At 46.0% G+C, this 21,398-nt stretch overlaps 1 protein-coding gene across 1 annotated transcript in view; it reads right to left on the bottom strand.

Moving 5' to 3' along the window:
* The window catches only part of EFHC1 (EF-hand domain containing 1), a 206,612-nt gene that overhangs the window by 142,997 nt on the left and 42,217 nt on the right, over nucleotides 1-21,398 (bottom strand). The window contains exon 4 of the mRNA XM_069236146.1: nucleotides 16,497-16,646. Coding sequence (XP_069092247.1) covers nucleotides 16,497-16,646 — 150 coding nt within the window. The remainder of the gene's footprint in view (nucleotides 1-16,496; nucleotides 16,647-21,398) is intronic.

Below are 21,398 nucleotides of genomic sequence, written 5' to 3'. Positions count from 1 at the left end.
CTCCTCCTCACCCGTCTAAGCCGCCGGGCCCAGAGACAGCCTCGGGGCCCGTCGGAGCCACCCCTGCACCAGCGTCACCAGGGCCAAGCTCGTTGTGGGGCCGCGACGCGACCATGTCGCCGAATGGCTCCCTGGCGCGGTCCCGCGCCCGATCTACCTCCGGGAGCAGCCGTGGGCCTCAAGTCCGCCTGCCCGCTCTGCGCCCTGCGCAGCTCCATGCACGGTCTCACTCCCCAGAAGCCGCCGAGGGCATCCACTCTTGTTCGCCCGCACCGCGGTCTGTCCGCACGAGCGCGGCCGTCAGCAGGCCCGCCCGCGTCCTTTTACCGCGGCTCCGACCTCTCCGCTGCTCCTGAGCCGCCGAAGGCAGCCCAGGGGCTTCTCTGAACAGAACGCGCCAGGCTCACTCCCGCCAGCACCGTCGGATATGGAAATAATCGGATAAACGCCACCGGGCCAGGCAATGCCTCACTAAGTGGCGGCCATCTTGCCCGGCGGTCAGGCCACGCCCCGCATCTCTCCCATCCTTGACAGCCTGGGTGAGAGTGTCCTGTACGCCCTCTGGGACCTGGGGCAGCACCTGTGCCACTGTATCCCATAAAGTCCCATAAAACCCTGTGCTGGGTTTGGACTGTGTGCCCAGAAGGACGTCTGTTAGGGCCTCATTGAAGGGCAACATCGGCTCTGATGTTGTCACCCCCGGTTGAAGCACCTGTGTCAGGAGATTCGTCCTGACTGGCACCGTAGGCAAGTCTAGGTCCAAGACCTCAGCTGCCGAACGCACCACTATAGCATATGAAGCACCCTCCTCCGTAGCCACATTAGGAGGAGAGAGCATGCCAGTATCTGGAGATGTGTCCAGTTCTCTGGCCTCCCCTAGATCCTCAGACCAGCCCAGTTCCAGGTCATATTCCAAAGGGTCCTCAGACCCCTCCCATTCCTCTCCTGTGCCTAGCTGTTCTAAATAATGCTCAGACAATGATATGGGCCGAATCAGTGCCGAAGTGGACGTCGTACGACGTCGCTTCAGCTCCGGATCATCCGGAATGAGGATAGGGCTACCACCGGTGGGTGCCAGTGGAGGAAGCGTCGACGTCGGACCTGGCGCCGGTCCGGATCCGGTATTGGATCCTGGGGTCCCCAAAGGCGCCGAGGCCAAAGCCGCCAATGTCAAACCCGAAGGGGCCCCTGCTGACCCAGCGGGACCCGAAGACCCACCCGAGAATGCAGCCTGCTCAAGAACGAGACGCATGGCCTCGTAAAATTCTTTAATCTGAGCGGGGGTTGCACCGGTCCCCAGAAAAGGGGGAAGACGCGGAGTCGACCCTGGCGACGGCTCCGCAGAACCGAGCTCGGAACGTCAACGTTCCCTAGACGCCTCGTCGGCTGACGGACGTGGCGAAGTCGAAGTCCGCTTGGACTTCTTGTTCTTGTGCCTCTTAGCTTCGAATGACCTCGAATGCGAGGAAGAGGTCTTGGGGCTCCGGGAGCAGTGCTGCGACCTCCTCCTACTGCGGGACTGTGACCTCCTCTGAGTCGCGCTGACCGAAGACGGCTGTCGGGCCGTAAGAAGCTTAAGGGATCTCTCCCTCAAGGCTTTCAGCGCCATGGCCCCACAGTCGGAGCACGAGGTGGAATCGTGGTCCTTCTCCAGGCACCAAAAACAAACACAATGCGGGTCTGTCACCGACATGGTGCGATGACACGCACCACATGGCTTGAACCCAGTCTTTCTTGAAGACATGACTTCAAACAGTCAAAAAGACCTTGACGAACGTCGAAGAAGGGTAGCTCTTGTCCAGATCTGTGCTTAACCGGCACGGAAGGAAAAGAACTGCCGTACGCGCACCGAGGTGGCGTCTATATAGACAACCGTGACATCACAGACTGCTCCAACAATGCTGACGACGCCACGCGGAGCCAGGCGACACACGCGGATCCGAACGATGCCACCCGACAGCGCGCAGAGGGTTCTGCTCAGCAGAAATATCCCGGATTTTAAGCTGATGCCAGGGAATTCTAAGGTAAGGAAGCTGCAGCCAGAAGTCTCTATCGGATAGCGGTTGACGCAGAGCTGCATGACGCCATCTTGCAGCAGTCAGGGGCTATGGCGTAACAATCTTATGGATCCAGTATGGTGCCATCAGAATGTTTCCAGCGAAAATCACCCATTGAGAAAAGAGGGGCTGCTGTTCAGACCTCTACTACTGTAATTGTTCAGTTGCAGCAGGGAGAAGAATGAAGCTGACTCAAAGTCTCATTTGAACCAGAATTAATTATGGTTTCCAAAGTGGAGCAGATTGAATGAGCCAGTCTCCAAAACCAGGGAATGTATGAGGGAAATATTTAAAATGTTGCTGTCATTTCAATCAGAAAATACCAGTTCTCTGATTAGTGTCAATTTGGGCCTTTCTTCTTCAACTTTCCAATTTTGTGTTTTTTGGGACTTTGCTCAGGATGAAAAGTTTCCCCAAGCTGGTTCTGGTAAAGAACTGTGAAAAAGATCTTATCTTTAAGTCAATAAGAAGCAGGCATTTTTTGAATATTTTTTGCTGCCACATGCATTCATGGAAACACTGGTACCGACAAACTAGAAGTAGGACCCACTGGTGAGAATAGCTCAAACTCTAAGAAATTAGGGTGTGATTTAGATCTTGGCAGACTGGTTACTCTGTCATAAACGTGACGGTTATTCCATCCACCGCATTACGATTTCCATAGGATATAATGGAATCGTAATACGGCGGACGGGATATCGTCACGTTTGTGACAGAGTAACCCCGTCCACCAACATCTAAATCAGGCCCTTAGTTACTTACCTGTAATTCCAGTTCTCCAACATTGGTATCGTTTATATATTCACATGCTTGAACCATTCCCCTTCATCAGACGGAGAACCTCAGGTAAATTAAAATAGCAGTATACAGTGAAACATTCAATATATAACATAAAATCGCCATAGGCTTGAAACAATATAGTCTGTTTAGTAACACATCCACCTCATCTGAAAGAACCCAAACTTCAGCCAATGAGGTGGAAGCTTAAGCACTCCTACTCCCCTTACAGGCCACCAAAGCTCAGATCTCAAAGCAGAAGTGTGAGAATAGAATATAATGAGCATCTGACCATGGAGGAGGGAGGTTTGCATATGGGTATATAAAAGATAAAAATTTTGGAGAACTGGATTTACAGGTAACTATTTTCTTCTAAAACATTGGATCTTTTATATACATGGACATACTTGAATCAGAATGACAAGCGGTACACATTATAGAAAATAACAAAGAGGGAAACAGGCTCATCTTTAATGAAATAGGTCTATCAGGACTCAATCATCAATCAATCAATCAATCAGGATTTGTAAAGCGCCGCTAATCATCCAATTAGGTATCTAAGTGCTTGCAGGCCTCAGAGGCTCATCGAGTAGTCAGGTCTTGAGGGCCCGTCCCACTGCTGCATCAGCTTCTGCATCAATGTCTAGGCAGTAATGCTTCATGAAAGTATGCCTGCTCCTCCAGGTGGCTGCACGGCAGATGTCTTTCAAGGGCACCCCAGCATTGAGTGCAGAAGTTGAAGCCATGCCCCTAGGGAATGTGCTCTCAGTCTTCCCTGAAGAGAACCCTTGGCTTTAGAAAACAATACAGGCTGACAGCAAATGAGCTAGCTCCTGTTTGGACAGAGCTTGACCTTTTCATGGTTGAGCAACTAATACACAAATAGTTGGTCTGATGTGCGTATCTCCTTTGTCTTGTCTATATAGAACGTGAGGCATTTACGCAAATCTAACAAATGTAATGATCCTTCCTCTGGTGAGGATGGATTGAGAAAGAAGGATCTAAGAACAATAGTCTCATTCAAATGGAAGCCAGTAGGCTCTTTAGGAATGAATTTAGGGTTGGTTCTGAGTATCACTTTATCCTTAGTGAACCGGAGAAAGGTGAATGCCTGAATCTCTCCAACTCTCCTAACGGATGTCAGAGCTAAGAGTAGTGCTGTCTTACATTAAACAAGTTTTAGGTCCGCTCTATGTATCGGCCCAAAAGGAGGTAACATCAGTTAATTAAGGACTGTATTAAGCTCCCATGGTCCTGGAGGATACTGAAGAGGTGGAAAAGCTCTGAAGAGACCTTTCATAGATTGTTTAATAATCCTTTTAGAAAACAGAGTAGACATTGAACTGTCAGTCCTTCTAAACCTGGAGTTTGAAGCTCGATAGACCCTCACTGAAGAATATTTGAGACCACTTGTAGCCAAATGTAACAATACTGCAGGATCTGAGAAGGCTTTATTTGAAGCAGAAAATTACCATTATTTCTTCACCAGACAAAGAAATGCTTACACTCGGCATTGTAAGTCATATTGGTCGCTGGAGTACGAGCCTGCACCAGAATCTGTTTACACTATTGCGAAAGATCAAGATGGCAAAATTCTAGGTAGTCAGGTACTATGCTGTCAAATTTGGCAAACTGGGATCATTGTTAAGAATCACTCCCTGATTTCTGGACAATATCCTAGGATGCACTTTCAAAGGAATGGCTGTCCGTGCTGGCAACTACAGTAGCTCACTATACCAATACTGGCGAGGCAATGCTAGAGCACTGAGGATCAGATTGCAATGGTCTATCCTCGCTTTCTTCAATGCCCTGGGGAAAAGGAGTAGGCAGATATCTTGGACCTGCTGAACGCATTGCCCATCATCCCTGAATGCCAAAACATGCTTGCAAAGCACAGTCATTTTCTGTTGTTCAGAGTGACAAACAGATCGATTGTGGGGTGACCCCACTGATTGAAGATGTAATCCACCTGTTTCTGTTCTAATTCCCACTCGTGACAATCCGTCATTTGCCGGCTGAGCACACCTGCCTGATCGTTCTGGCAGCCTGCCAGATGTTGCACTGCAATAGCTATCCAGTGAGAAATGGCCCATTTCCACAGCATCTGAGCTTCTTTTAATTTTAAGAGGATCTTGGACCTTGTCCCTCCCTGCTTTGCTATGTAGAACATGGATTTTGTGTTGTCTGTCCAGATTAGGACCAATGACCTGCCAATCTGTGGAGGGACGCTTGCAAGCCTAGTCTTATGGCATGGAGTTCCAACACATTGATGTGCAGCTTTTTCTCTGCGTCTGACCAAAAGAGGCTAGTAGAAAGCTCTTGCAGGTGGGTTCCTCATCCATCTATGGATGCATCTATGGTGAGTAACATCATTTCTGTTATTGGTATAAGAGAAAGACCTGCATTTAGGTTTTCTGGAATTCTACATCAGATCAGAGCTTGTTTCAAGCACCTTGTGACATGGACCATATCTTCCTACGATCCCTCCCCCTGCTTCCATTGCAAATCCAGCTCTTGCTGAAAAGGTCTCATACAAAGCCTGCAAAACGGAAAGAGACACATACATGAAGCCATCATACCTATCAGGGACTTGCAGTGCCTCATTTTGATTAATTGCTTTCCAGCATTAGTCTTTGACAATGTCTGTAACTTTCTCACTGTTTCTGCCGATGGAAAGGCTTTTCCCAACTGAGTGTCAAGTATTGCTCCCAGAAACTGGATCTTTGTTTGTTTAATGGAAGCTTCTGCTTTTTCTGTGGCTGGCGCGTTGATTAACCAGTCGTCCAGGTGTGGGAACACCTGGTAACCTTTTTTCCTGAGAAAGAGACAACTGGAGCGAGACATCTGGTGAATATTCTCTGTGCTGGTTTGAGCCCAAAAGGAAGCGCATTGAACTGGTAGTGCTGACCCGCTATAGAGAATCAAAGGTACTTCCTGTGTTTTCAATGAATGGGTATGTGCAAATAAGCACCCTGAAGGTCCAGGGAGGTCAAAAAATCCCCTTTCTGCATCATCAGCAATACTCGGAAAAAACTTTAACGTACAGCCTGACTGGACAATTTGCAACACTGACTCTGATGTTATATTCTTACATGCGGGAGCAAAACGGGAAACCCCACCCCACCCCAACCACTTCTGAGAAACTGATGGAAAGGAGGAAACAAGTTGGGAGTCAGGCTCTCTTCTGATTATCTTTTGTTTGCACATGTGAGGAACCTTCTTCCTGCAGACCTCACATGTGTTTACCTTTGGTTTTGATTAAAGGAGTATACTTGATCACATCCAGACTGTCTTTGAGGATAATAAGGGTGCCATTGACCTCCAAACTGGTTGAATCCTGCTCTAAAATGTTGTAGTCTTCATGAATCATGAAAAGAAGATGTCCCAAATCTGTTATACTGCAACAGCACCAACACCTTTATTGTATCAGTGTTGGTTTTAAGGCCTTGCAAAGGTTCATCAACATGTTTACCAAAAAGAGCTATCCAATCAAAAGGGATGTCTAAAATTTTAGATTGGACATCAGGGCATAAAGCTGTAGATTTTAACTAACTTTGCTTTCTTAGCACAGTACCTACTGCTAAGTCAGGAAAACCAGTATTTGAAGCATCCATTGCGCATCAATAATGAAAGAAGAGGTTAGTTCCCTTTCCTTTAGGAAAGCTCTTGTTGTTTTCCTCTTATCCTCAGGAATAAGATCTAGTAATGGAGCTATATCATGTCACATCTGGCGATCATAATGACCTATAATCACCAGTGCATTGGCTGTCTTAATTGATGTTGCTGCTATAGAAGAAAATTCTCTGGCCCCGATTATCAATATGTTTACTATCCTTATCTGGCGGACTAGATGGCAGCATTATTGGGGTCTTGGTTCTTCTTCGAGCTGCTGAAGCAATTACTGAATCCAGTTTAGTATGACCAGTGAGCCAAGATGGAGCTGAATCTGGGGCTTTAAATTTCTTTTACAGACGAGGTTTCATAGCTAGAATGGTAGCAGGTGTCTTAAAAAATTTCAGACCTTCTGACCACACATAATCAACTATAGATATAGATCTGACATATTTCCGAGGTTGCTCTTTAAAGTCATAGAGAAAACATGGTTGATCCACATAGGTTATTGTTAGGCTGAATTTCTTAGGAGCTCTTTCAATCAACAAATGAAACTTAGATATATCATCCTGAGTATCTTGTAGAACTGATCCATCGTTTCCACCTGGGATGATAAAATTCCTGCCAACCTCATCCCTTCCATCACCATCTAGTGGTAGTTCACCTTCATCTTCTTCAAAATTAGAGTAAGTAGAACCATTAGAGTAAACATCATCCATATTTTCTCCATGGACCGATCCTCTTAGTGTTGGAGGAGGAGGTAGCAGTTATGGCTTCTTAGGAGGTGAAACTGGGAAAGGAACAGTTTGAGGAAGAGGAGGGTGGGAGTAGCAGGCAAGCCCATGTTAGGAATATAAGTTGGTTGCTGCAGTAACAACTTAGTAAAAGTATCCATCATTTACTGTAACGTTGAAAAAATGGTCACTGGACCTTGGACTACATCTGGCTCTCTATAGTATCTAGGTAGTTTCTACCTTGAATCTATTCAAGTACTTCCAGACTAGTACTCCTGCTGACAATGAGAAAAAAGGAGATAGGGTGTTAAGTTTAGGAGAATTGGAGCTTCAAAAGACAAAGGGAAATGTATGATTCTTCAAAGTTCACAAAACGGTGCACTCATGAGGAAAACCACCCCTAACCACCAAACTGATTGGCTAACCAAATCAGATAAACAATAAACAAATGAGGCACTCGTTAAATCATTATACGTGTAACATTGATAAGTATCAAGATATCAAGCAAAATCAATGTTAATGATCCTAGAAAATCCAATAACACAAAACAAAATATCACAGTTTTTGTGTGAAGTTCATTCCGACAAGGAAAGAGGCGTCTGTAGTCTAAAACATAATTAATCAGTCTTGTGGTTTATTTTCTCTGTTCCACATTTCGTTCTTCAAATGCGTCGATATAAGTGAATCCAATACATCAATAAGTCACCAATACAGTCAAGGAATCGTGTTCTCGGTGTCCCTCTGATCCGACCTCACAGCCAACATGTGTTTCGTCTTGGGAACACCCCATCGACTTCATCAGGGCTGAAATTTCATCAAATATATTCCACATAAGCACAAACAACTACCAAGTACTGGAAAAGATACCCTTCACCATATTTAAGTGGGATTGAAGACTGAAAATAATGAAGAGTTTAATGAAAAGCCCATTCCAATGATAGTCACCTCTTGCCCACGTATCCAATAAACAGCTGATCCTCCAGCCTGAAATCCTTTGTTCTATCAATAAAGAAGCTCAACGCCCTCTTTGGGTCCAGACGGTGCAGTCTTTCTTCCTCTTTGGAAGGATGAGGCGGAGGATAGAACGTGGACAAAGTAATTGCCTGAGCCAAATGGAAAGGTGAAACAACCTTCGGGAGGAAAGCAGCCTTGGTCCTCAACACCACCTTATCCCCATAAAAAGTTGTATAAGGGGGCTTTACTGATAAGGCCTGCAACTTACTCACTCTCCTTGCTGATGTTATAGCTATCAGGAAGACTGTTTTTAAAACCAAATACCTTAAGGGGCAAGAATGCATAGGTTCAAAAGGGGACCCCATAAGGAAAGTCAGGACCAAGGACAAATCCCATTGCGGCATAACGAATGGCTTTGGAGGATATTTGATGGTTGGTCTGGAAGACATATGAAGGCTGACAAGGCCGATAAATAACACTTAATGGTAGCCACTGCACAACCTTTCTGCGCTAGAGACAGAGCAAAAGACAAAACGTCCGATAGATGAGCATGCAAAGGATCAATCTGCCTCTCTCCACACCACGCAACAAATTTAGACCATCTATTAGCGTAGATAGATTTAGTGGAGTGTCGCCTGGCCGCTAATATAACATCCACTACCTCAGGCGGGAGAGAGAAGGAACTCAGGTTGCCCCGTTCAATCTCCAGGCATGTAGGTGCAGACTCTGGAGGTTGGGGTGTAAAACCTGCCCCTGCGACTGCGAGAGGAGGTCTGCCCTGAAAGGGAGACGGAGCGGAGGGCACATTGAGAGTTGGAGAAGGTCGGAGTACCATACCCTCCTTGGCCAATCCGGAGCTATTAGGATGACTAGAGCCCGGTCCTGGCGAATCTTCCTCAATACTCGAGGAATCAAGGGTATGGGAGGAAACGCGTAAAGCAACTGGCCGCACCAGGTTATTTGAAACGCGTCCCCCAATGCTCCCTGCATCGGATACTGGAGGCTGCAGAATAACGGACAATGCGCGTTCTCTCGAGTGGCAAACAGATCTACCCGAGGAAACCCCCACTTCTGGAAGATTAAACGGACTTGATCTGGATGGAGACGCCACTCGTGGTCTGACGAGAATTGGCGACTGAGACTGTCCGCACGCACGTTCAAGACTCCGGCCAGATGGTTTGCTATCAAGCAAATCTGATGGTCCTTTGCCCAGGACCATAGTCGAAGAGCTTCTCTGCAGAGAAGGTACGACCCCACTCCTCCCTGCTTGTTTATGTACCACATCGTGGTAGTATTGTCCGTTAGGACCTGTACCGACTGACCACGAAGGGAAGGGAGGAAGGCCTTGAGAGCCAGACGTACAGCCCGTAACTCTAACAGATTGATGTGAAACATCTGTTCCTCTGGAGACCAAAGGCCTTTGATCTCCAGATCCCCCAGATGAGCTCCCCACCCTAGAGTGGAAGCATCCGTTATGACTGTGGCCACTGGTGGCGACTGCTGGAACGGCTTTCCTTGTGAAAGATTGTTGCTTGCAATCCACCACTTCAAATCCACAGCAGCATCTCTGGAGATCTTGACAGTACTCTCTAGATCCCCTTTGTGTTGAGACCACTGCCTTCGGAGGCACCACTGAAGAGCCCTCATGTGCCAGCGAGCATGCGTGACCAACAGAATGCAGGAGGCAAACAGACCGAGCAGACGAAGGACCTTGAGGACTGGAACTACCGCTCCATTTCGAAACATTGGAACCAAATCCTGAATATCTTGAATCCGCTGAGGCGGAGGAAAGGCCCGACCCAATGTTGTATCCAGTACTGCCCCTATGAACAGGAGGCGCTGAGAGGGCTCTAGGTGAGATTTGGGCTCGTTCACCGAAAAACCCAGGTCGAACAACAACTGGGTTGTTGACTGCAGATGATGCGACACAAGCTCCGGGGACTTGGCTTTGATCAACCAGTCGTCCAAGTAAGGGAATACTGCTATCCCCTTCCTTCTGAGTTCTGCCGCAACCACCGACATCACCTTCGTGAAGAGTCGAGGTGCTGAAGTAAGACCAAACGGAAGGACCGCAAACTGATAGTGCTGCGATCCCACCACAAACCGGAGATACTTCCTGTGTGACTTGAGTATCGGGATATGAAAGTAAGCATCCTGCAAGTCGACAGACACCATCCAGTCTTCCTTGTTCAACGCCAAAAGCACCTGTGCTAGGGTCAGCATCTTGAACTTTTCCTGCTTGAGGAACCAATTCAAGATCCTCAGGTCCAGGATTGGTCTCAAACGACCATCCTTCTTGGGAATCAGGAAATACCTTGAGTAACATCCTCGACCCCTTTCCTGCTCTGGGACCAACTCCACCGCGCCCTTTGAAAGGAGGGCTTGTACCTCCTGTTCTAGCAACAGGAGGTGTTCTTCTGAACAATAAGAAGGGCGGGGCGGGATGAGGGGCGGGAACTCCCGAAAGGGAAGGGTGTAGCCTTTTCCCACAATACTGAGAACCCAAGTGTCCGTTGTAACAGTCTTCCATTTGGTGAGAAAATGCTGTAATCTTCCCCCTACAGGAGAGGAGTGAGTGGGAAATGGTGGAAGCCTAAGGCTGCTTCCCCTGCTGCACCCCGCCAGAGGATGAGGAAGAGGCAGAGTGCTGCTGAGAGGCTCCTCTGGTGCGGACCCTACCTCTCCCTCTAAAAGATCTATAGGGATGGGAAGAGGCAGGTTGCTGATATCTTCCCCGAAAGGAAGAGGAGGAAGAGCCACGCCCAAATCCACGAAACCTCCTGAAAAATCTGGAAGAGGCCGTGGAAGAAGGAGCTTGGAGCCCTAACGACTTAGCCGTGGCCCTGCTCTCCTTAAAACGTTCCAAGGCCGAATCAGCCTTGGCTCCAAACAGCTTGTCCCCATCAAACGGGAGATCCAACAATGTGGACTGTACATCCGCAGAAAAGCCCGAGTTACGGAGCCAGGCCTGCCTCCTTGCCACCACAGTTGTGCCCATTGCTCTGGCTACCGAGTCGGTCGTATCCAGTCCAGTCTGGATAATCTGGGTCGCAGCAGCCTGGGCATTTGAAACAAAATCCAAAAGACCCTGGGGAAGCTCTGTAAATGATGAGGAAATGTCATCCATCAGAGCATGAATATACCTCCCCAGGATACAGGTTGCGTTGGTGGCCTTCAACGCCAGACTGCAGGACGAAAAAATCTTCTTGGACTGCGCCTCCAGTTTCTTTGAATCTCTGTCCCCAGGCACCGTCGGGAAAGAACCAGGCGCTGACTTGGATGAACAGGAGGCCTGCACCACCAAGCTCTCCGGCGTAGGGTGCCTAGACAGAAAACCAGGGTCAGTTGGAGCCGCCCGATACCTCCTGGCCACGGCTCGGTGAACTGCTGGGGAAGATGCCGGCCTCTTCCACACCTCTAACACCGGATCCAGCAGAGCGTCATTAAATGGCAAAAGAGGCTCCGCCGCAGCTGAGGCCGGATGTAGCACCTCTGTTAGAAGGTTTTGTTTAGCCTCCACCACCGGCAAAGGCAGGTCCAAAAAACTAGCTGCCTTCCGTACCACTGCGTGAAAGGAAGCAGCCTCCTCAGTATATTCTCCCGGAGACGAAAGATCCCACTCAGGGGAAGTGTCCAGCCCACTGGCCGACTCCAGACCACACAGCCCATCACCCGAGTCCTCTAGCTCTCCTTCCTCCAGGGCTCGTTGGTACTCCTGCTCCTCTAATACACGGAGAGCACGTCTCCTCGAATGAAGCCGTTGTTCAATACGCGGAGTCGACAATGCCTCCGCCGAAGTCGAAGATCGGCGCCGATCTTCAGAAGCCACCGATGCCGCGTCCGGCGCCACAGGTAACTTCGGCGGCGACGAAAGAGCAGTCGAAGCAGATGGACCCACCGGAGTCACAGGCCGAAATCCCGACGTCGACGGGATGGAAATCCCCGGGGCCAATCCCTCTGAAGCCACCGGAGCGGCCACCGGCGCCGACACCGGCGCCGAGCCCACGTTCCCAAAAGGGAGAAAGGGCATAAAGGGTGCCGGCCGAAGAGGCGCAGGATCACCCAATGAAAAGGCCAAAGGCCCAGCCGGAGCACCCCCTGGAGCCATCTGTTGGAAGATGGCATACATCGCATTCAAGAATGCGGAACTATCGGCTCCAGGGGTGGGTAAAGCCGGATACTGGGGTGCCTGTCTCGGAGGCGACCCCGACGCCGGCCTCGACGTCTGCGACGCCGGAGATAACACCTGAGGCTCCAATACCTCAATCACCGACGCCTGTCCAGGTGAAGTCGGAGACGCCGGAGAGGGCAACGGCGTCGAAGAATGCGGCGTAACCGTGGGACTGATCTCCCATGTCCTTCGGCGCCGATCCGAAGACCTGGAACTAGTCTCCTTTGAATGACGCCGAGATTCTCTACGGCGCTGGGAGTCTCGATGACGCCGATGTCTTGGCGAAGAAGACTTTTTGTGATGCTTCTCCTTTTTCGATTTTGCCATAAACAGCTTCGCCTCACGTTCCTTGAGGGCTTTTGGATTCATGTGCTGGCATGAATCACAAGTCGAGACGTCGTGGTCGGAGCTCAAACACCAAAGGCGGTCGGAGCTCAAACACCAAAGGCAGTCGGAATGAGGATCCGTCACTGACATCTTGCCTCCACACTCACGACAAGGCTTGAATCCAGACTTTCTCTGCGACATTATTACCACAGCGAAAGACTACGCAGCAAAAATACACTGTAACCACAAAAGTAACAGTTGCTCCCTCGAAGATAACCGTTTCGAATGCACGGAAAAAAGGGAACTGACGTCGGCACGTTGTCGAGGACCTCTTATTGCCTGTATGACGTCAGACGGCGTCGCGTGGGCTAGAGTGACGTCCTCGTCGACGTGCAGAGACTAGGAAGAAGATTTCCGTCGAATGCTGGCGCCATGGGAGAATTCATTAGGTGAGGAATCCACAGGTAGTTGTATCCATCAGAAATTATCTTTATTCATCAGAAATAATGCCAACCTCTTTTCTCTGTCCTTAAGATTCTCAGTGGAGAAAGACGTACAAATCTTGCAATGCACTGGCTTATGTTTAGGATAAAGACAATAAGGCCCTGATTTATACTTTTTTATGCCGCGTTAGCTTCATTTTTTGACGCAAAAGCAATCAGGGCCTAAATATATTGAGAGTGTAGGTCATCAGTGTAAATCTTCTTGCTGACACAAGATGAACAGGTTTCGGCTTGTGTCCCATGGTGACAGTTGGTGACAGTTGCTTGTCAGACCAAAGAGCTACCAGGTGCAGAAATTGAAACAATCTTCCATAAAAACAACTCACAGTACAGTAGAGCTGAAATAGGGCTGATTCAAATCCAGGACAGACCAAAATGGAAACATTTCAGATTCAGGGATGTGGAATTCCTGAACGCCCGGTACGTATTGCTTGGGGTCAGGGGCAACAAGTTTTCATGTTTATTTTGTCCTTGGGAGAAGTGGGCCCAAACCCCTGCGGCACAAATCCTTTCATTGACAGTTTACAGAGAAGGAAACTGTCTGCAGTTGAGGCAATGCGTCCATATGTTAATGCTGTTTGAACTTGTATTTATGGTTCATTAATGAAAAGCCTTCATTATTAGGGAGAGCGCTGTAAATAAATGTTTTAAGGTCACACTGCGCTACTGACAGTGGATGCACGTTTGAAAAGTTCAACAGTATGAAGTCTAATGGTCCCAGAATGCTCTCTGAATAGATGCAAATGTTTGCAGAAGCTTGTAAGCAAGAGTGAGGATTATTTGCTTTCAAAATAAAATGTACACAAAAAAATGCAAGTAAGAAAAAAAACATTTTCCTATTATGAATATTTAGGTGCTATTTCTTTGAAGCGTCATTTAGCAAAATGTGTTGATGCATGCTAGTATTTCCCATTCCTGAAAAATCAGTGTAACCATTAAGCTTATGGGAAGCATGAAAATAAACAAGCACTGGCAAAGCCAACCAATCTGACATTTTTTTGTGAGCGTCTTTTGGTTTCATCAGTGCGTGTCTTGTTTTGACATGGCTTTTGTAATAATTGATTGTGGGAGCTGCCATCACTCTCACCATTGTAACAAACACTGGCAAAAAGAAAAAAAGGTTTTTGGTCCCAAAAAGCACAAATTGCCACCAGTGGTGTAAAAAGACACCCCAGCCCCCTCCAGGGGGCCCTCTCAGCACAGCACCTGCCCTGGGTGAGTTGGAGGGGGGCCTCCATGTTCTTTGCAGGAGGCCCCCTCTAGTTTTGTTACGCCACTGGGTGCCACAGTAATTCCTGGCACTGAACAAAACTACTTTGTGTGCCAATATGCTCCTTGTGGAAGAGCAGAATGCGATCACTCACAGTAAAGCCAGGCGATATACGGAACGAGAAATAGAAGTTTTATAAAAACAAAATGTCTTTGTTAACGTAAGACCTAATTAGGGACCCAATTCTTAAAGAAAGTCACAAAAGTGCATCCATGGTATATGTATTTGAATTAGTGGCTTTCATGAATTCACAAGAACTTACAGAAGTAGACCAGGAAATCATACTCCTAGAAAAATATTTGTTAACTGTATTTTAGCACGAGTAAATATGCATATGTAGATTTGCTCATGTGAAAATCTATTGAGCGTTTACAAGTTCACTTTCCCTCTAACCACTTTTTTTCCCAACCCTGGAATAACTTCTACTTTTGCCATTGTCAGGAGTAAATTTCCAACCTTTCTCATTATGGGAAAATATTAGAGAAAATCCTTAAAACATTAGTTGGTTTGCAGACTCAAAGGCATTCCTGCCCCGGAACTATTGCTTATTGCTTCCTCCAGCCCCAGTACGTAGATCTGCAGAAAGATGGCAAAATAAGGAAATTGGTATAGTAGGGATTGAAATTGCAAGTATTCAAGCCCTACTATAGTTGTAGCCCTGGTATAATCAGAGAGGCTATTATCAGAGCTCTTACATATGAGATTGCTGCCATAATATGTCGCTGCACTACATGGCACAAAAAGGACAAGTAGATTTTTTTACAGGACAAATAGATTTAAGAAGCAACCTGTCCCATGGACAAGTAGATATTTTATTAAATTCCACACCCCTGAGGTTCAATAAAAAGTTAGAGCAGAGCTCTGACAGATGACTCCCTCACACACAATCTGCAATAACAATCTGAGCTATGGTGGCCTCAAGGGGTAGTAGGAGTGCTTAAGATTCCACCTCATTGGCTGAAGTTTGGATTCTTTCAAATGAGGTAGATGTGTTACTAATCAGACTGTTGTTTCAGGCTTATGGCAGTTTACATTAAATACTGAATGTTGTATATATTTTTGCATTGTATACTGCTATTTTAAAGTATTGAGGATTTCCAGCCAGATGACGGGGAGTGATTCAAACATGTAAAAGAGCCAATGTTGGAGAAAATGGGCACCTGTTTATGTTCTTCAGCAATATGGCTTGATGAGTTTCACCTATGCCAGAGTGTTCCAATTCGGTTTGTTGGAGTCCTGATGCAGGACGTCTCTCTCTCTCTCTCTCTCTGACATTTTATACCAGATTAGATTAGTAAATTGGTACTTGCAAATCAAAGTGCTTGGATGTTCCACTTCCTGAAGTGGCAGTGGTAGGCCAGTTGTCACTGATGTTGATAGACATTGCCAACCCAGAGATCAAGCTCAGATCCAAATCTTCCTTATAACAATCTGACAGCTGTCATCATCACATCAAGAAGTGAAGCGTGCTGGGCACTTCCAGAATTATTAATTGCAGATGGTTCCTAGGCTATTTCAAATAAATTCCAGCACTGAATGAACAGGACCTCACTGAATGCAATACAGAAACATGAAACACTTGCTCTGTGTGGGTTAACTGAAATAACTACTTTCTGAATTGCTTGCACTGCTTACACCTATTGTACACAGGATGTGCATCAGAGGAACCCAAGTTATTTTTCTTGAAGCAAATTACAATTAGGAAATAACAAAAAATCCCTTCAAGGAAGTGGAGCAGGGAAAAAACTAAACAGGTCTGCTCTATAGTAGAAACTCTAATGAGGGGACGGTCAGTGTCCTGTCTGAAAGGTGAAAAAAACAGAACAGATTGTAAGCAGTTGATTATGTGCAGGTTCTGCAGCAACATTGCAAAGATGGGTACTGTTGAGATCCAAGATGAATAAATGTAGTGGCATTCTATTTCAAGAAACGTCTCCAGTCATATATATATATATATATATATATATATATATATATATATATATATATATATACATATATATATATATATACATACATTAATGTAACTTCATGTAATCCACATCATTTAATTTAAAAAAAAACATACAAAATATGATTAAGTTCATCTACCTTACGATCCATGGTGACAAACTGCTTTAATTTGTCCCAATCCGAAGGAGTGATGTAGGTGCGTGGTGGATCTTTGCGGAGTTCAGTGTAGGGATCTGGGGGTGTTGCTTCTGGAGGATTCAACTCAATCCCTTCACTTTCCAGGAATTCCTGAAAACACAGCAACAAAGAAGAAATTGAACATGCTTTGAAACAATGTTCTAAAACATGTTAACATATTTAAAGAAGTGTTTATCAATAACCAGGTCTGCTCCTACAGTTGGAAGACACTGAAAAGACATTTCTACTTATTTGGCTAATTTGTTCAATACATTTGGGACCAGAACACCATGATGGGTGACCATCAATTAAAGTTCAGACCAGCTGTGATTTCTATGATTTAGCCTGTTTCCAAGATGATATTCCACTTAGAGGTTAGTCAGAGCTGTTTCTGTACTTAGACCTTTCTTCTGTATTCAACACTGCATATTATACTGCGATACTGAACTAGCTGGACAGGCTAGTACAGGACAACTCCTGCCCGAGCCTCTCCAGCTAATCTTTCAAGGAAGGCAGAATCCAATAGTTAAAAAGCGAATTAATTTTCCAACCAGATCCAGCTTCATTTTAGGTCCAAACTCTTTGCGCAAAAAGTGCACTCCCAAATACCACATCTAAGAAGATGGTGATACATACAGATAGGCTAAATAGCTTAACAATGGTACCCAATTAGGCTGTCTGGAGGAATAGAACATTGAATGTGGCTGGTTTCTCAAAAAAAGTTGCCAAGATATCTTTTGCTGGCAGGTGGCAAAATTTGCAATGATCTTCTACCAAAGTTCGACCAATCTGGGCTTTCGGACGAGTACATAAAAAAAAAAAAAAAAAAACTTTCCCCTTCTCAGATGTTTTCCCATGCTTACTCTTAGTGTTCCCAGAAGATGGTTTAGGGCCTTATTTATGTGTTGGTAGAGTGGGAAGCCATGCCTGCCAAAGCTGTGGATCCCACACCCCACGTAGTGACTGGAGACCTACTGATTGCGCAGAGGAAGAACCTCTACCAGCTGTGTCAGTGCACAATCATTGGCAGCATCCTGTCAGCCACAGGGCATGCTGCCTTAAGTGCATCAGGAGGTCTGATATTTTAATCTGGAGGACCCAGCATTAATTTCTGATTAAAGTATTCACACCATGTTGGTGGGTGTTCCCTTCCCTTTGCAAGTACCAATTTACCACTCTGGTTTCTCTTATCTTTCACAGGTGCAATTTCTGAATGAAACAGTATCTGCAAGAGACATGTGACTGCCCACAAAGGTGCAAGGTTATGAATAATCACCTACTCATGAAAGAGGATCCACCCTAAAAAGCCTCCACTCACACCATAATCGTTAATTTATTATGGTGAAAAATCCACCATATTGGTGAATTTTGCACCATCCCAAGAGAACATAATTGTTAGAACTGACACCCTGGCGTGGTTTTCCCACAAACCTTTTGCTTTATGCCTCCTGTTTTGCTGAATTCATTTTTGTTGGCCTGAGGACTCCAGGCACTTAACCACCGCTAACCTGCTCTCTCCCTAAAATATGGTAAAATTGGCTTACACCCAATGGGCACATTTAATTTACTTGTAAGTCCCTAGTAATGTGGTATTACAGGTAATCAGGGCCTGTAAATGAAATGCTACTAGTGGACCTGTAGCACTTATTGTGCCACCCACTTTACTTGACAGTTCCTATATCTTCATATAGGTTGCTATTATTTTGTCCTTAGGAAGACCCCCTCTAAATAACAGCCAGGGGTCAAAACATCAACTTATTGGTATTAATGGTGTTTGCATATGATGCTGGACACTAAGAAATCCTTAATATTGTTTTGTTTGGATTCTACTTTATAATAATGTCCATATGGTTAAGGCAATTACATGTTCTGAGCACTGTATAATGACTTTCTGTATTTGGTTTATGCACACAATTTGCACCAGCACTGCCCGTCACTTGTAGCACCTATTCACTCACTGGAATTTTTGCAATAATATATATAGATGTGTATACATGTATATACATGTACACTCATTCAATAATTGATTAAAACTACTGCCCACAGGTTTGTGCAGTTCATTAATTGTGTCAGCAGGGCCACTGAGTGAGTTAGTCCCTGCGCAAGTATTATAAAGCACTTCTAAGTGATTCCTACTGGAACGTTGTTTTGTTTATAAGGCCCTAGTTACCCCAGTTCCACTGGAATAAAGGATGACCCCTGTTTGATTTTAATACTTGTAGAAGGTTGGCATTTTCTTGCCCTAACCATTTGGTGCCTACAGCCTGTACCCTGGGTCACATGACTAGGTGTAGTTGGCAGTTGGCCATTGTGTATTCCTCCCATCCAATGAAAGGCTGTAAAGATGGGCTATCTTGTCAGGATGGGAGGGGAGGAACTGCTACCTTCCACACTTGCACTTTAAAGGGGGTGCCCTCAGCACACTCACAAAGAACTTCACACTAGCCTATTGTCACTTCAGACTCCTAGGTGCCAGAGCAGGGGAAGGAAGGAAATTCAGAACCAGATGGGGGGGGGGGGGGGGGGGGGGGAGTCCACAGGTTTCTTCCATTTCAAAGCTGGCACCAGCTTTTCAGAACACTCCTGGACCTGTGGGCTCTACAGAAGAATGACTACCCAGCTCCTTCAGGACTGCCCAGCTGCCTGAGGCCTGCCTTGCTCCTTAATTCCTGAAATACCTGAGTGTCTCAAGGGTCAGGTAGCTGATGTCCTGTTGTGAGTTATAGGGACACAATGGGCTCCTGGGTGGTGGCTTCATCAGCGCCTACCCATTGTGACACATTTGACACAAGTCTCTACAACCCAGCCCCAGTGGTTTCACTGATCTGACGCAATACGATGTATCTCAACGCCTGCATCTCAGCTTCAGATCGACACCAGCCTAGCACAATACATCTTAACGCAGGACCACACATCACAGCTCCTATTCGACAGCTCCTCAATGCAGCGCAGGCCGGCGCAGACTTTGCATCTTGATTTCAAGGACATAAGGTACTGTCTCAGTGGACCAAACTTGCTTCTTTACCCGGCCTGCAATTCATCAAGGATGGCCTAAACTTGTGACTTGGTCCTGATCAAGCGCGACCAGATAACTAATATTGGCTTTATTTGCTTCCAAGTGCTATTTCTTCCTAAATCTATGAAATTCAGTAGTTCCAGTTCTACTAGTTGGATCTTTGTTGTTTTGTGGTGTGGGATTTTTCTTGAGTTGTATTTTCACTTTATTATTCATGTTTGTGTGATTCATAAATACTTTACTTGTTGCCTCTAATTAAAGCCGGTGTAGTTGCTGCTTTAGAAGGGTACTCAACCCTCTCAACCAAAACCAAGTTTCGCAAAATGACACTCTAAAATTGTACAAATCCTGATTATGTGAGTGAGATTGTGGAAGTTAACACTACAAGTTGTTATTCTTTGAACACCAAACATTTACATGCCCTCAACCTTTGTGAATCTGGCTCTGTCTAAGGCTTTCATTTAAAAATTGGTGGGAAGGACTACTGCCTCCTCCTGGAAACTTTCTGCTGATTTAGATGTGGGAGACGGCGTGGATCACACCAACCTGACGCCAAAATCTCTGCCTCTCCCCCTGCCCCATAGCACCAGGTGCACAGTAGCTTAGGTTCAGGATTACTTAATTCCGTTATTGCCATCTCTGAATGTAGTCAATGGGCATTCATCTCAATACTGGTAATACGCTCAACCATGGCCTCCTCCAGAGGTCTCATTAGCTCCTACGTATTCCCCGTTAGGGCTTGGCCAGCATGTGTGACAGACTTTGAAATTCTGCAGTTTAAAGAAGAGATAAAGCTAGCTCCCATGGTGTGCAGGAAACAGAATATCAAAATGTAGTTGAAGGTTAGCTCTTGGAAGAAAAGGGGACTTTTAAACAGGACTTTCCCACACAAAGTCCTCACTGGTAATAAATGGCCAGGTAAGACCAGGTGATTTAAGTCTGGCAGAGGGTAGTACTGGAAAGGGCAGTTCTTTTCTGACAGGCTGCTGCTGGCCACGGCCAGTTTCCTGGCTCATTTGCCCTCTACCATCTAAAGCACAGCACTTACTCCTTGGAACAAGCATAAACATATAGCAAGTAGGGATGCCCATGGTCTTTGATGGTGAAGACAGGTGCAATAGATAGTCTGTTCTGTGTTGTGAAATGGTGTTCACTGTGGTGAATCCACAGATGTCCGAAAGACGCATGTACCTTCCAAAGGAGTTGCTTAAATGGGTAAGTAATGTGTCTCTTTTTGTTGGTTTGAAATACCACTTCATCAGCATCAGTTACCTGAGAAAGGTAGGGGTGAAGAAATTAAAACAGTTGCAGGTCCTCATGAATCTTTGTCACTCCTTCCGGGGAAAGGTAAAGCAAAGTGCAGTCAGCCTTCATTTTCACTATGTGCACTGGCTGTGAGATATTTTCATACACTTTACACTGTAGTGGCATGAATTAAAAATGTTCTGCCTCTTGCAGGCAGTAGAGACATTTTGGGAAATGTATTTACACTCTTCATAAGGATTATGGGTGTAAAAATGGGCATACCGTGGCTGGCTGGCAGTAATGAAAATGGTACACGTGGCTTACTGACAGTTTTGCCTTTACTTAATCTGAGTATATGTCAAAACAGCATTTTACTGTTTGCAAAAGGGGCAACATAGTCTCAACAGAGTTAGGAGAGAGATCCCCTACTTATGCGTGGTTTTAAACAACAGATTTATAACAGGTAAAATGGAGAATCCAAGTGCTTTCATCAGAGCTATGAAATGCACAGATAGGTAAAATATGCACCTGAATGGTGGCTATTTATACTGCTTACATCTTTTTTCAAGACAGTGATGTTGCTGAGTTGCACTAAAATTAAT

This window comes from Pleurodeles waltl, chromosome 5 (assembly GCF_031143425.1).
Source record: "Pleurodeles waltl isolate 20211129_DDA chromosome 5, aPleWal1.hap1.20221129, whole genome shotgun sequence".
Taxonomy (NCBI): domain Eukaryota; kingdom Metazoa; phylum Chordata; class Amphibia; order Caudata; family Salamandridae; genus Pleurodeles; species Pleurodeles waltl.
Note: the sequence above shows the minus strand (reverse complement) of the source record. Positions and strands in the feature narration are given on the sequence as shown.